The sequence below is a fragment of the Benincasa hispida genome, chromosome 10 (assembly GCF_009727055.1).
Source record: "Benincasa hispida cultivar B227 chromosome 10, ASM972705v1, whole genome shotgun sequence".
NCBI classification, from domain to species: domain Eukaryota; kingdom Viridiplantae; phylum Streptophyta; class Magnoliopsida; order Cucurbitales; family Cucurbitaceae; genus Benincasa; species Benincasa hispida.
Window position 1 is genome coordinate 24,325,864 of NC_052358.1, and position 14,992 is coordinate 24,340,855.

The 14,992-nt window shown below is 33.3% G+C and overlaps 1 protein-coding gene across 9 annotated transcripts; it reads left to right on the forward strand.

Annotated features, from left to right (window-relative positions):
* Positions 1-1,460: 1,460 nt before the first annotated feature.
* Positions 1,461-6,777, forward strand: LOC120087851 (ELMO domain-containing protein A). 9 transcript variants are annotated; one of them, XM_039044805.1, is made up of 10 exons: positions 1,461-1,841; positions 2,916-3,018; positions 3,165-3,268; positions 4,131-4,199; positions 4,649-4,764; positions 5,232-5,286; positions 5,415-5,535; positions 6,043-6,090; positions 6,191-6,285; positions 6,442-6,776. In XM_039044805.1, the coding sequence occupies exons 3-10, from the start codon at positions 3,173-3,175 to the stop codon at positions 6,541-6,543; spliced, it is 702 nt and encodes a 233-aa protein (XP_038900733.1). In that variant the 5' UTR covers positions 1,461-1,841; positions 2,916-3,018; positions 3,165-3,172; the 3' UTR covers positions 6,544-6,776. The 9 variants fall into 9 exon arrangements, with proteins under 9 accessions (XP_038900733.1, XP_038900727.1, XP_038900728.1 ...); XM_039044799.1 differs by having other exon boundaries at positions 1,709-1,845; positions 3,125-3,268; positions 6,442-6,777; XM_039044800.1 differs by having other exon boundaries at positions 1,709-1,845; positions 2,916-2,990; positions 6,442-6,777.
* Positions 6,778-14,992: the final 8,215 nt, after the last annotated feature.

Genomic DNA, 14,992 nt, shown 5'->3' on the forward strand with positions numbered 1-14,992 from the left:
TCCATCTTCATGTGACTCTCTCTAATACACAAATTAATCCCAGTTCCATCATCCATCCTTTCCTGTGATTTGCTTCAATATGCATATTTCATTCTCCTCTTCTTTATATATTACCATTTTTTCTTCATCCTCTCAATTTCACCAACCCAACTTCAAATTATAATTCCAAAAATGAAATCCACAAAGGCTTTAATTCTGGTCGCTCTACTCCTCCTCCTTCTCCTACTCCCACCAGCCATGTCCACCAGACGACTCTCAACTCGTACGTACGAATCTTTTTCCAATCATATTATAATAAAGATTACATTTTTCCAATCATTTCACAAACAAAATTGCATTTTTAAACAAACCCACATCGCAAAATTGATTTTTCTTTAAAAAAAATTCATTACGCAGATGATAATAATCATAAGCGAATGAGAGGAGAGACGGTGGAAATTGCAGGGTCGAGGTTGCCAGATTGTTCTCACGCTTGTGGGTCGTGCTCGCCATGCAGGCTCGTGATGGTTAGGTTCTTTTGTGCTTCAGTTGAAGATTCAGAAAGTTGTCCCTTGGCTTACAAGTGCATGTGCAGCCATAAATCCTTTCCTGTTCCATAGTTAGTACTAGCTAGCTAGTAGTACTTTGGACTAATAATAATGGAATGTTTTCTTGCTTAAAGTTTATGAGGTTTAATTAATTAATTGTGTTCATGTTACGATTATATATCACTTTAATTTCTATATATCTTTCAAAGTTCCACTAGTCATTGTATTTTAATACATTGCGAGATATATATATATATATATATTTGTATTAAGTATGAAGGAGAGGAAGCTAATTTATTATTCTAAAGGTTGTTTCAATGACCATTATTGAGATGAAGATCAAACTTCAAATGAAATACATATTAATTACCATGGAGTTAAACTCATTTGCACTAGTATTGATATATTATATTTACATATATAATCAATATTTATGTACTAATACGAGAATGACGTTGTAAATGCCTTTCAATTTTATATAACTTAACCTAGCTTCTTTGTTAGGTGATAATTAATTGACAGAAAAAGAAAATCAATTTTGACCCTAAACTTGTCATGTTAATAAATTTTAATCATAAACTCTCAATTCTTTACACTAGACATTATATTTAAATAAGTGTTACAATTTTCACCATCAATTCAATTTTTACTAATTAGTTCACTAATATTAGAAAAAAAAACATATGTAAAAAATTCATAAACTCATAGTTTCATTGAAATAAACTTTTACACAAAAATAAATTTGATCACCATTACACGACTTTTCCCAAAAAAAAAAAAAAAAAAGTTTCTAGCGCCGTTTTTTTTTTATATAATTTTATCAATTTCGGTAAAGGCAAGTTCTTATTTATTAGAGTGCTAAAATTGCAGGCTAAATTTGAAATGACTTAAATTAAAGAGTAGTGTAAGAAAGAAGAAAACGAAGTGGCATAATTTGGAATTGATAGCATAGACTTCCAAAAGTGGAGGCAGGGGCAGAGAGACGACGAAGAAAGGGAAAAAGCCCGATTGCTGCGGAATCGGCAGCTTGATAGGACCCTCCATTGGTTTCAATCTCTTGGACAGACACACACAAACCAAACCCACAAATACTTCGCTCCCACAAATTGCAAATTCCACCTGGTTAACCCAAAATCCAAGAAATGTCATTCCTTTTCCTTTTCCTTTCCCTCAATCCATTCGTCTTCTCCTCTGCTTCTCATTGTTGTTTCCCTTTTCCTGTGGTGCCCACCGCCAGGACCCACTCATCAGGACGGCCTAGGCTGCCACCACCGCCGCCGCACTGCTCCGCCACTTCTTCCCTCAGATGCTATAGTGGGTACTGTTCTTTTTCCCCTCATTTGTCTTCCATTCTTATTCTAATAATGTTACTCATTCAAGAGACAGCTACTTCTATCTTTTCCCTATTTTTCAATGCCTCATGATTTTGCTCTACTTTTTTACAATGTAAAGTTATTATGCCTAAAGGAAGATCCCTTTAATTGCGCTTGTAAATGCAATCATTCCATTTTGTTTCTTTTTTAATTTCTTTTTCAAATGTCTTGCTCTTCTTAGCTTCTCCTCTTTGGTTTTGGTTTTGTTCTCCATTTCTGTTTCTATGTGTGCGTCTGTTGCACCTCTTTTGTGATAAAAGTGAAAGAGGAATGATTTATGGTTGAATTGTACGATGGGAGCATGAGTTTGGTGCAATTATTTCTTCAAAATTCTTGTTTTTCTGTTCGTGTGATGCTTAGAGTTAAAGAAACCTTTGGCTTTCATAGTTGATTTTGGTCCCTTAATGAGATTCAGGAGGAGAAGACAATGCTTTCCTTCTTGCTCTTCCCTCCACGAAGTAATCCTCCTATCAATCTCTCTGTGTTCAGCTCTATTAATCAATTTCCTGTAGATTGAAACTAAACTTTTTCAATGTCTTGATCATTCCCAATTTTCTAGGAATGTCCATTTTCTGATATTCTGATTTTTGGTGCTGTCATGATGTGAAAGAAGTATCTTTCTCGGTCTTCTCGATATTTGTTGTGTGCCTTTTGTTTTCATTGCTCAAAACTAATTGTCAGTTTTAAATTGATTAATGGTTAATGCGAACCATTGTTCAAAGAATTGAGTGTTACATGGCATAATGTGCTTGTCACAAATGGTCAACGCTATGCTCTTTCTTCATTTGATGTTTTTTTCTTTTCAATTTTTAACTGTGCATACAGAGAAACTACTATTAGAAGCTCCAATGACCGCGTTCTTTCCTTGACAGTTTTAGGCAGTATTGAACACTATTATCTTCGTATTAATTGACCAGTATATTTATGGTTGGCAAAATTCTGCTGGAAATTGACATGACACCACTTTTTTCTGCAAATCATTTTACTGACAGTCAGTTCTGAACAATTCTTTTAGGTTGATGAAGATGATATATATTGGAGACGTAGAAGGGGTGATGAAGAGTTAGAATGGTCACATAGTTCCACCCATGTAATTTTACAGCTAGCTCAATGTTTTAGTGAGTAGAGCTTTGTCTGAATCTCTTTTTGTGGTGTTGAGTTGAACCTCTAGAATTATGATTTTGTGGAATTTACATGTGGTTTTATATCCTCACCATGTCTCAGTGTCACCCTGTTGCTTACGAATAGCTTGTGGTAAATGTAGCTAATGCTATGGTTGGACCACGATCATGGATCGTAGGACTCTTCAATCGCTCAGGCAACAAAAAGAATGATAAGTTTTTTCAATATCCTTTGAGTCCTCTCCAGGTAAATAACGATAATAATGTGTTGTAGGTCTTTGTGTACTGTGTCTCAATCCATTTGTCATTATTTGTGTTGTATTATTCCACATAAGTGGTAGAATGGGTTAAATGTTGGTTCATAAGTTTGAGGGAAACTTTACCTTTTGTGCATGAGAAGGCATTGACGCCAATAAGTGGTTCTAGAGTTGAAGTTATAACAACCAATCCCTACAGTTCACTGGAGTTCATGTTGATGGTGAGATTCAGTACATATTAAGACCTGATGTTTGAGAGGGTGATTGTGGGACTATCCTTTTAAAAGTGATGGAACTTGGAAGGGTTTAGATTTTGGTTTATAAGTAGAAGGGAAAACCTCATCTCTTGATCCAACTCTCAAGGTATGAAGGCCCATTTTGTATCAAGAGTTTAGTGCTTAGATTATTTCTCCAAAAGTCACATTTTAAGCTTTGCACATCCCGTTTCTCTCCACCTATCTATAGATTATCTATCTAATAGAACTAGAACCTTGTGTTTCTGTCAACATGAGCATAGCTAAGCAATTAAGGCATTTCTACATTCTCCAACAACAGGTTATAAAGTTTGAATCCTCAGAATCACATATGATGCAATGTTTTTTAGAAAAACACTAAATTATCATGTGACTGCGAGAATGTTCATATGTGTGGATCATAAGACCTTATATTTGTCAGATCGATTTCTTTATGTCCTCTGTTAGTTAAGTTAAAACTGATCCCCTTTTTATTTGATGAGACCTTCTAATGTTCAAGTAAATATAGTTATATTTTAGACTATTTTTCCAATGGTTTGTTGATAGGGGTGTATGAAGGTTGAGCATGTATATTCTAACATGGGATTTTTGCTACCAGGAGGAAAGGCTTCAGAGGCTGCAAGACCGTATGCATATACCTTTCGATGAGACATGCATTGATCATCAAGTACTTTTCTTTATTTGGTTTCAACACTCTTGAGGTTTTAAACTTCTATGTTCTATGAAGATTATCTGAGCACTCTAAGATGAGTCTTTATTATTCTTAGTGATGAACCCACTGCATTTTCTTCATTAAAAAAAACTCCATCTTAAAAGACCAAAACCTCTGCCTTGATTTCAGTTTTCATCTCTGAATATTGAACAAGACCATTCATTAATCATTCATGTCGTTCATATACTTTCAATTCAAGACAGAAAATGCACTTTGTTGTCTCTTTCATTACATCAAATTTAGTTTGTTTGTAGAAATCTGTATTTATCAAATTTCATCCCAAACTTCCGTTGTATACATACTACCTTTCTGCTGCATGCAGACAGTTAGGAGTTAGCTTTTTCCCATCTATGCTTTATTTTCATCATCTGTGAGCACAAGTAACCATCCTTCGTTATTTATAGGAAGCTCTGAGAGCATTGTGGGATGCTGCTTATCCAGATATTGAGCTTAAAGGGATGATATCTGAGCAATGGAAAGAAATGGGATGGCAAGGTCCTAATCCATCCACCGACTTTAGGTATAATCCAAGCCAATATTTCAATAAATATTTTTTTATTATCTTACCTCTTATTAATGGTGATAGTCAAGTAGATGTTGGGGCTTAAGATTCATGAAAAAATATATATATATATATATATTGCTTTGATTTTTACTTGGACTTTAGACTTGAGCAACCCATCTAAAATATGATTTGAAGACTAGAGCTATCCTAGGAGATGAGAGACACTACTGTCGAGTAGATACTTTTTGGGGTGGGGAGGAAAGGAAGTAGGTAGGTGCAATTCCAGTTTTAATAGGTTCGTAAAAAGAAAAAGAAAATTTGAACCCATTTCATATCTTTAAGTAAAACTTAAATAGTTTTTGTACTTTTCTTTTTTTTTTTTTTTGGTTGTACAGTTGCGAGAAACTGTTCATATGTTGACTGAATACTTTATTTTTGATATTTAAAATTAATTTTTTTCTCACAGTGGGCTGCTTTCTTAGGGGTTGCGGGTTTATTTCCCTTGAAAACTTGCTGTATTTTTCCAGGACGTTTCCGGTATGTCAGATTCTATTCTATCACTCCCACAATGAACTATTCCACTTTGGTTATTCTATGTTTCCTCTGTCTCATTTCCCTAATGCCCGAGTGAGTTATCACTAATCTCATACAAATTCAAAATGAAGGCATCTTTTCGTAGGTTATTACTAAAGGAAGATGGTAATCGAGCAACTTGGGAATATCCGTTTGCTGTTGCTGGCATAAATGTATCATTTATGTTGATTCAAATGTTGGATTTAAACTCAGGTATGCATCAGCATTTTTCAACTCAAAACACTCTTTGTTGCTTTGACTTATATTTATTATTGAAAGAACTTCCATGTGTTTATCAAAATAATTTGTTATATCAATAGAGTAAATGAGTTTCCAATTCTTTTGTTTGCTTAAAAATTGTCCATAGGTTTGCATTAACAATGGTGTTGATATCTGCTGGTCTTATGACCATGAACCCAACAACATTTTTTCCTCGAAATTTCCCTTGTCCTGCAAAATGTGTAACAAAACGAAAAACAAACGGACATGGTTTTAAAGCCTTCTCGAAATCAACTGTCTAATGGTTTCTATCCCAGCAACAAATATCTCTCTCCATCTCCTTTCAATTATTATAGCTCAAATGCAGAGCACATTTAACAAGATTTGAATCTCTCGATTCATAACCATAATCCACCGGAGATTATTTTGAACTTTGCCTGACAATATTGAGATTCGTTCTAATAACTGAAAAATCCTGTTATCTCATCTTATTTTGTACAGAAAAACCAAGGTGTCTTCCAGGACTAAATTTTTTGAGACTATTAGGAGGTATTGGCTATCTATCATTTTGATTCTTAATAGAACATATAACACATATCATTACTAAACTTCTATGATGCTCGCACAATGCATTGTTTACTCGTGGCAGAGAACGAAGAAGCATTTGATGTGCTATACTGCGTAGCTTTCGAATTGATGGATGCTCAGTGGCTTGCTATGCATGCTTCCTATATGGAGTTCAATGTATTCCCTTCTCTCTCTCAAATTCTCATCTCACACACAATAACACTAGTATCATCATCATCATGTACCTAAAATTTGTATCCATGATGAATTTGTGAAATCTACAATATAAGAGGTGGAACATTTGTTGAACCTTGTGATACTTGAAATTATCAGGAGGTTTTGCAAGTAACCAGAACGCAGCTGGAAAGGGAGCTATCTTTGGAGGATGTTCACAGAATACAAGACCTACCAGCTTATAATCTGTTGCATCAGTAGTTTTGTTGTCGTGATGGTGGGGAAGAGATTGTATACTGAACAATGGCAACCAGTTTCAGAGATTGGGGAAGAGATTGTATACTGAACAATGGCAACCAGTTTCAGAGATTGTTTTAAGTTTGAAGTTGGGAACTTACCTTTTGTTGTATTGGGTTTTTGCACTGTCTCATGATTTTGGAAATAGAAGCTACTACTATATTCATAATGTATCTAACATAGTCAAACTTTTTTCTTTACCCCTCCAATTTGTTACGAAATTGATAATTAAAGAATACAAAAAATAGAAAACGTAAAGAGAGATCGACACACAAATTTACGTGGTTCACTAACAGTGTGTTAACTACATCTACGGAATAGAATGAAAACAATTTTATTAGAGAGAATATTACTGAAAATATCTGCCAAATAATGCTTATAGAGTTAGAGAGTTTATACATTGCACTTCTCTAAACCTTAAGTGGAGAAGGAAAAGATTTAAATAATTAAATATATCAAATACCAATTCTAATTAGGTGTAGGATTCAAATTATTCCAACAAATCTCCGTCGAATCTCCTAAATCAATTCTGATTAGGATTGAAGGCATTCCAACAAATCTCCACCTTTACTTGAAATCTCCTAAACCAATTGGGATTAGAATTCAAGATATTGCAACGAATCTCCACATTGACTTGAAATCTCCTAAACCAATTAAGATTAGAATTTAAGGAATTCCAACAAATCTCCATCTTGACTTGAATTCTCTCACAAATAACAGATGTATCGAATATTACATATAATACATTGTCAAATGTACTCGGACTTCTCCCTCATGCCTCAAAACAGTAGATCTAGATCGGGAACAGAAAATCTACAGATGTACCAAATGCAACATAAATATATTGCCAAACGTATTCAGACTTCTCCCTAACTCAAGGTGGTAGAATGATGAACAACTTGAGTTTGCGAAGAAAAACTTCTTAATCAAATCAACAGATCTGAACTAGAAATAGAAAACCATAGATGTACCAAATGCAACATAAATATGTTACCAAACGTACTCAGAATTCTCCCTCAAATTCAAGGTGGTTGAATGACGAACAACTTGAGTTTGCGAAGAAAAAACTTCCGAATCAAATCAATAGATCTAGATTGAAAACAAAAAAGCACAAATGTACCAAATGCAACATAAATATGTTGCCAAATGTACTTAGACTTCTCCCTCAAACTCAAGGTGGTCGAATGATGAACAACTTGAGTTTGCGAAGAAAAAAATTATGAATTAAATAAGTAGATTTAGACCGGAAACAGAAAACCCACAAATGTACCAAATGTAACATAAATATATTACCAAATGTACTTCGACTTCTCCCTCAAACTCAAAGTGGTAGAATGATAAACAACTTGAGTTTACAAAGAAAAAAACTTCTGAATCAAGTGAGTAGATCTGGATTGGAAACATAAAACCCATAGATATACCAAATACAACAAAAATATATTGTCAATGTACTCAAACTTCTTCCTCAAACTCAAGATGGTAGAATAGCGAACAACTTGAGTTTGTGAAGAAAAAACTTCTGAATCAAATCGAGCTTGAACCAGAAATCCAAGAGGTAGATAAGGCTGAAGCAAACCAAAATTCAGCACGATCCAACGTTGAAACTTCGACAATCAATAATTGTGTGGAAGTTGTTCCTGAAAAATCGAACTATACTGCAATTTTATAGAGTTTGTTCAACAGTGACTACGAACAATCCCAGAGCTCAAAATAACGATCCAATCATTCAAAATAAGATCCTATGTGTTCTCAAAAGGAGGATCAAATTTCATCATGATCCAACGGTTGAAACTCCAGCAATTAACAACTTTGTAAAAGTTATCCCTGAAAAATCGAACTACACTGCAGTTTTACAGATTCTGTTCAGCAGCGACTATGAATGAACCCATAATTTAAAATGAAAATCCAACCATTCCAAACGAGACTCTATGTGTCACCAACAAGCTAATAAAACTTCAGCACGATCCAATGGTTGAAACTCCAAAACTCAACAACTTTGTGAAAGTTGTTTCTAAAAAACTGAACTACATTATAGTTTTATAGATTCTATTTAGCAGTGATTGGATAAACCCAGAGTTTAAACCGATGATCCAACCGTTCAAAACGAGACATTATGTGTCTTCAATAGGCAGACCAAACATCAGCACGATCCAACGGTTGAAACTCCAAAAATTGGCAACTTTGTGAAAGTTGTTTCCAAAAAAATCAAACTACAATGCAGTTTTATAGATTCTGTTCAACAGCGATTACAGAAAAACCCAGATTTTAAAATGACGATCCAGCTATTTAAAGCGTGACTCTATGTGTCCTCAACGAGCTGACCAAACATCACCATGGTCCAACAGCTGAAACTTCAAAAATGGAAAACTTTGTGAAAGTTGTTTTTGAAAAAACCGAATTACATTGCAGTTTTATAGATACTGTTCAATAGTAATGATAGAGAAAACCAGACCTCAAAACGACAATCCAACCATTCAAAATGAGACCGTAGATATCCCCAATAGGTTGACCAACATTCAGCACGATCCAACGGTGGAAGCTCTGTAAATCCACAACTTTGTAGAAGATGTCTCTAAAAAATCGAATTGCACTGCTCTCCCAGTGAATTTGTCATTTTTTTTTTTTCACGCCATATATCTTTAATTGTCGACCAAATGCAGAATTTTGAAAAATTCTAACAAGGCTCTGATACCAATTTGTTACAAAATTGACAATTAAAGAATATGAAAAAATAGAGAAGGTTGACACACTAATCTACATAGTTCACTAATAATGTGTTAGCTATGTCCACGAGATAGAAGGAGAATAATTTTATTAGAGAGAATGTTATAAAAAAATATCGAATCTGCTAAATAATACCTATAGAGTTAGAGAGTTTATGTAGTGCATTTCTCTTTGACTTGAACCCTAAGTGGACAAGGAAATATTTAAATAATTAAATATCTCAAATACCAATTCTAATTAGGTGTAGGATTCAAGGCATTCCCACAAATATCCATCCTGACTTGAAATCTCCTAAACTAATTCTAATTAGAATTTGAAGCATTTCAATAAATCTTCATTTTGACTTGAAATCTCCTAAACCAATTCAGATTAGAATTCAAGGCATTCCAACACAATTTGTATTTTTCCTTTATATTTTCTTTTTATAACTTTTCTTCCTCAAAAAATAATATTTACGTTTAAAATTTTAATTCTTAGAGAGGAGATAGAAAATAAATATAAAGTACATAAAATAAATATAAAGTATATCATAGGTCACACTTATCAATTTGTAATGAAAATTGTTGTAATCATAATGAAATTCTATTGATAGATTAATCGTAATGAGACAGAATCCCATGTAGTTAGATTTTTTTTTTTTTTATAATGTTTACTTAGAATTATGAATATACCATATTTATTGTTATTGTTATCATTACTGTTATCACTTTACCCTAGAAAGTAACGTTGACATTAATAATAATAGTAAATGTAACAAATTCATACTTTTCATACTGTAATACACTTAATGGTAGTGGTAACAGTAGTGATAACGATAATGTAATTTTGAAATGCAAACGGATTGATCACCCCCACTCATCAATCAATTTGCGTTTTTTGAGTTACAGATTGAGAAATGGGCCCCAGATGTCAGTACGGGTACATGACACAAGTAAACAACATTGAAGGTAATCAAATAGGTCCTTTTTTTTTTCAAATTACCATTCATTTATTACGTTTTCCCTCGACTAAACATGACCTTAGTTATATATATGTACACACACATAGATGAAATGGAAATATGTACTAGACATAGTTTAGCTTTCTTTTAATTGTTTTTTTTTTTTTTTTTTTTTTTTTTGCCTTGAACAGTTAAATTTTCTTTCTTTAGTTCTCGAGCTCTTAGATTTGTTTTATTTTAATTTTTAAGGAGGCATTTGAGGTGTTGAGTTGGTTATTATAGTCAATGGTTATTATATTTAGTGGGTTACAATAGTTAGTATTTAGGGTGTAGTAGACTATTTTAGTCTAGTTTATAATAATTTGTATTTGAAGTATAAACTATTTTTTGTTTGAATAGGAAATAGTAAAGATGGTAACAAATAAGAAGAAGGTTGGCAATGGGGTCGGAGTTGGGGCGGGGCAGGGAGATTCCCCATCGCCGTCCCGTGGGGGTATTCCCCCCATCCCCTTCCCCGTCCTCACCAATTGAAGGCGGGATGGGGACGGGGATTCCCCACCAGGGGAAGCGGGTCCCACGAGGACCCATCCCTGATTTTTTTAATATATATAATTATATAAATATTTTTGAAATTAATATATATTTATAGGTATATATATATAATTCTATATTATAATATATTTATTTGTAAAATTAATGTGTGTGTGTATATATATATATATATATATAAAATAAAAATATATAATCGAGGTCGGGGTGGACGGGGATGGAGGGGATACCCTCCTCGTTCCCGTCTCATCTCCGATCGGAGACCCGGTTATAATCTCCACAAACCGATCGAGGTGGGGACTCAACTCCATGAAAATTTTTGCCAATCCTAAATAAGAATAAAGAGGATGAGTGAAAAATAGTAAATACTGTAGCAAAGAGGATTTTGAAATAGTATTTCCTATACTTAATTGTAGTGTATAAATAGTTGGACACACTACTATTATATTTAGTGTCTCAAACATGGAGTAGGCTATAATCATCCACTCACTAATTTCTAGTTAGTACCCGAACGATGCTTAAAACCTCAACATGTATTTTTTAATACCTAAAACTTCTAATAGATTATTATTTTGTCATTATTGTGTTATCTTACTATTAAATCAATACTTTTACTATATGGTATGATATGATAACATGCCCATTCATAAATTAGAAGCTATAGAATAATAATACAAATCAAAATGATTGTTTTTAGAAGTTTAGAAATAAAGTAGCATTTAGGATAAAAATAGTTGGTTGTCTATTAAAAGTTAGATTAAAAAAAATAATATTGAAAGGAATCCTCCCTCAAGGTGTGGAGACTGACTCCGTGCCTGACAGGATGCCGCTATATCAACCACTTATCTTTTATTAGGCCATTCTTTTTTGCACTTTATTTTCCCAAGTTTTGAGAATTAATGCCGTTTGTGATATTAATCCACATGTTATTTGCAAGCAATGCTTTTAAATAAAATAAGATGAAGGGGTGTTTTCCAATGTAGCAAAAAAAAACAAAAAAATCTACAATAACCATTTGATTTTTGGTTTTTTTATTTTTAGTTTTATATATCTGTAAGTATCCAAGCCAAGCCAGTTTAGTATACTTCGATTGATCTCAAAAGATAATCCGCTTGACCCAACAATATTTGGGTATCAAAGAATCTCATAAGATTTTAAATCTTAGGTAGGTGGACACTATGGATTGAACCCATAACTTCTTAGTTCTTTATCAAGAGGATGTTTCTTTATTTACCACTAGGTCGATTTAATAATTTTCTTTCAATTTCTTTTCCATGATTTTCATCTTTTTCAAGTAAATAGTTAAATCTTTGGCCGAATTCCAAAAAACAAAACAAGTTGTTTAAAAACTATTTAGATTTTATATTTTGGCTTTAATTTTAAAATCACTACTACAAAGTGATTACAGATAAACTAAAAAGCAGTTAAAGCTTTATTCTATTTTTGAAAATTGACTTAGAATTCAATGTAATTTTAAAAGAGAGAAATTTACTAAAAGCATTTTAAAGAAACAAAAACAAAAATAAACACCAAAATAATTTTCCAACCAAGTCTAAATGAGACGACTTGAAGTATTTACATTTTTAATCTAAATAAAAGTCAAATTTATAACAACTTAAGAGACGTTTGGGAGGCTGAATTGGTTATTACCGTCAATATTAATTATAGTTTGTGGCTTATAATAGTCTATGTTTGAGATACAAACTATTTTAATCTCGATTATAATAGTCTGTATTTGTGATATAGACTATTTGAGTTTGGAAGAAATGATAAATACTATAACAAAAGGAGAAAGAGATGAGGAGTAGAAAGCACGTAAGTGTTGGACATTTGCATCATATAAGTAACCCATAGCCTAGAAAGAAGTTGGCAAATCGCTCTAGGTTAAAAAAAAAAACCTAGAGCCTCAGAAAACTACTTTATAACAGATTGACACCAAGGGTAGCCAAAACCTAGCTGTGACACTTCCTATTACATACAATACACAATGTTGACTTGAAATTCGTTTACACAGTATGAGAAAGACGTAAACGTTATAACATATAGTAAAAATTGTAACAAAAAAGAATTTGAAATAATAATCTTGTAGATAATTATAGGTTATAATAGTCGTAAATACTACTATTATATTTAGAGTCTTAAATATGAGTAAACTATTATAATCCACTCCACTAACTACAAGTTGGGGCCCAAATACCCTTAATAAATGTGTAACAAACTTTTGGAACTTACTAAATACCAATAATTGTTTTTTTTTTTTAAATGTCATCATTTTTTGCAAGTTGCCAGCCATAAGCTTTTTGAAGATAACTTTGTTTATCATAGAGATATATATATTAACTCTTTGATATATGTTCCGATCCAAAGTTATTATCATCTCTTCTAAAGTCGTAAATTTTGCCTCCACCTCTTCCTTGGGAGGTTAAGGTGGGCCTAGAACAAGCGGATCTTTTGCTGATCCTTCAGTTGTTCTCCTAGGATATTGTTTTTCTTATTTGATTCGACTCCACCGTGCATATCCATTTCGTTGTAAGCCCTAATATTTCCTCTAAGTTTGTTGAGATTGCAAGCTTATTCTCCACAGATGGCGCCAACTGTTGATAGCAAAATTTGGGTAGGAGGACTCACCTTACTTTCACGTGCCTTCGATAGTGAATTTATAACTTTGGAGAAGGAAGACGACCTATAAGAAAAGAAAAGAAAACACTAGTGTGGTCTACCACAAGACCTCCGATGAAGTCAGTATTTAGCAAAAGATCAGAGCAAGCTTGAGACGAGGGAGAAGAACTTACCTCTGGGTGTGCCTATGACCCCCTATTTATAATGTGGTGGTTTTGGTTTCCTAACCCCAAAAAGGAATAGGAAAAATAAAGAGAATTAGAAAACATTGATTTGGGTGGACCAGGAGGACTCACATCATGGTCTCTGAGAGGCAAACCTTTTGGAGTGGAAAAGGGTTCGCCTCGACCTCATTCTCCAAGGCCAAAGTGGGCGAATTGGGCTAAACGACCTAACTTGCCTTGTCCTAAGTCAGGGCAGGTTAGACCATTTGGCCCAACCCACCTCGGCCATAGCCTTCGAGGGCGAGATGGGCAAGTTGAGCCAATTGGCCCACCACGCCTTACCCTTGAATGTGGAGGGCAGGGTAGGTCATTTGGCCCAACTTGCCTCGGCCTCAGCCTCAGAGGCCGAGGTGGGCAAGTTGGGCCTTTTGGCCCAACACCTCTTTTTTTTTTTTTCTTTCCTCGGCCTATTGGTCCGTTTCTTACGCTCCTTCTGTCTTTGTGATTCTTTGTCCGAAAATGCCCTATAACATTAACCCCCACCCTGGTTAGGACTTTGAAAGACCAAAGTATCTACTTGAGTTAGAGTTGATAATATAAAATTTTCATCGACATCTCAATATTTTCATTGATATTTCCACGTCTCCATGGATTTGACCTCGACATAAAGGATAAATCGATATTTTCATTATATTGTAGAAAAATTTACGAAACATAAAAAATAAACAACTTATTTCACTCATGTAAATATAATATAAATAATAGATAAGTTAAATTGTTTAAAAATTTATTTACTAATTTAGATTTATTTTTTAATTTTTAATTTTTATAACTTCTTAAGAAATTTCATCGACATCGTCATCTTATCTATATTTACATCAATTTTTTCGTAAAATTAAGGTATCAATATTTAATTTCCATCGATATCAGCGTCTTAAACTTAGTTGATGTTAAATGAGTTGATCTAGCTTTGTTGCTTTATTCTATTTCAACTACAACGAGTTTCTAGAAGATTTTATTAAATAGAGAGATTGTTTTTATTTATCAATGACAACTCACGTGGTATGGATATATGTTACAATATTCTCGCTTTCGCCAAAAAGTAGAAAGCAGAAAAAAGAGGTAAATTACAACAATATCCTTTGAATTATGCATGCATTATCCTTGACGAAAAGAGTACAGGTGTGATTGCATAATTTACTCAATATTTTATAACTAAATATATTTTTTTCAAATATTAGGTGAGGATTAGCGGAATTATCTAAGACGTGTATTGTTTTATAAGTGGGACAAATATTATATTCAATTTTTTACCATATAATTATTTGCCCATCACGTTAATTATTAATGTGACTTGTAACATGCTAGTGTTTGTTTCCCTATTAATTTATGTACACTTGAACAAAAAAAAATATTA

Coding starts and splice junctions, on each gene's coding strand:
- LOC120087851 (XM_039044796.1), top strand. CDS start 2,305: ATGAGATTCAGGAGGAGAAGACAATGCTTTCCTTCTTGCTCTTCCCTC. Junction 2,359..2,915: donor CTTGCTCTTCCCTCCACGAA/GTAATCCTCCTA, acceptor CAATTCTTTTAG/GTTGATGAAGATGATATATA. Junction 3,019..3,164: donor ACAGCTAGCTCAATGTTTTA/GTGAGTAGAGCT, acceptor TGGTAAATGTAG/CTAATGCTATGGTTGGACCA.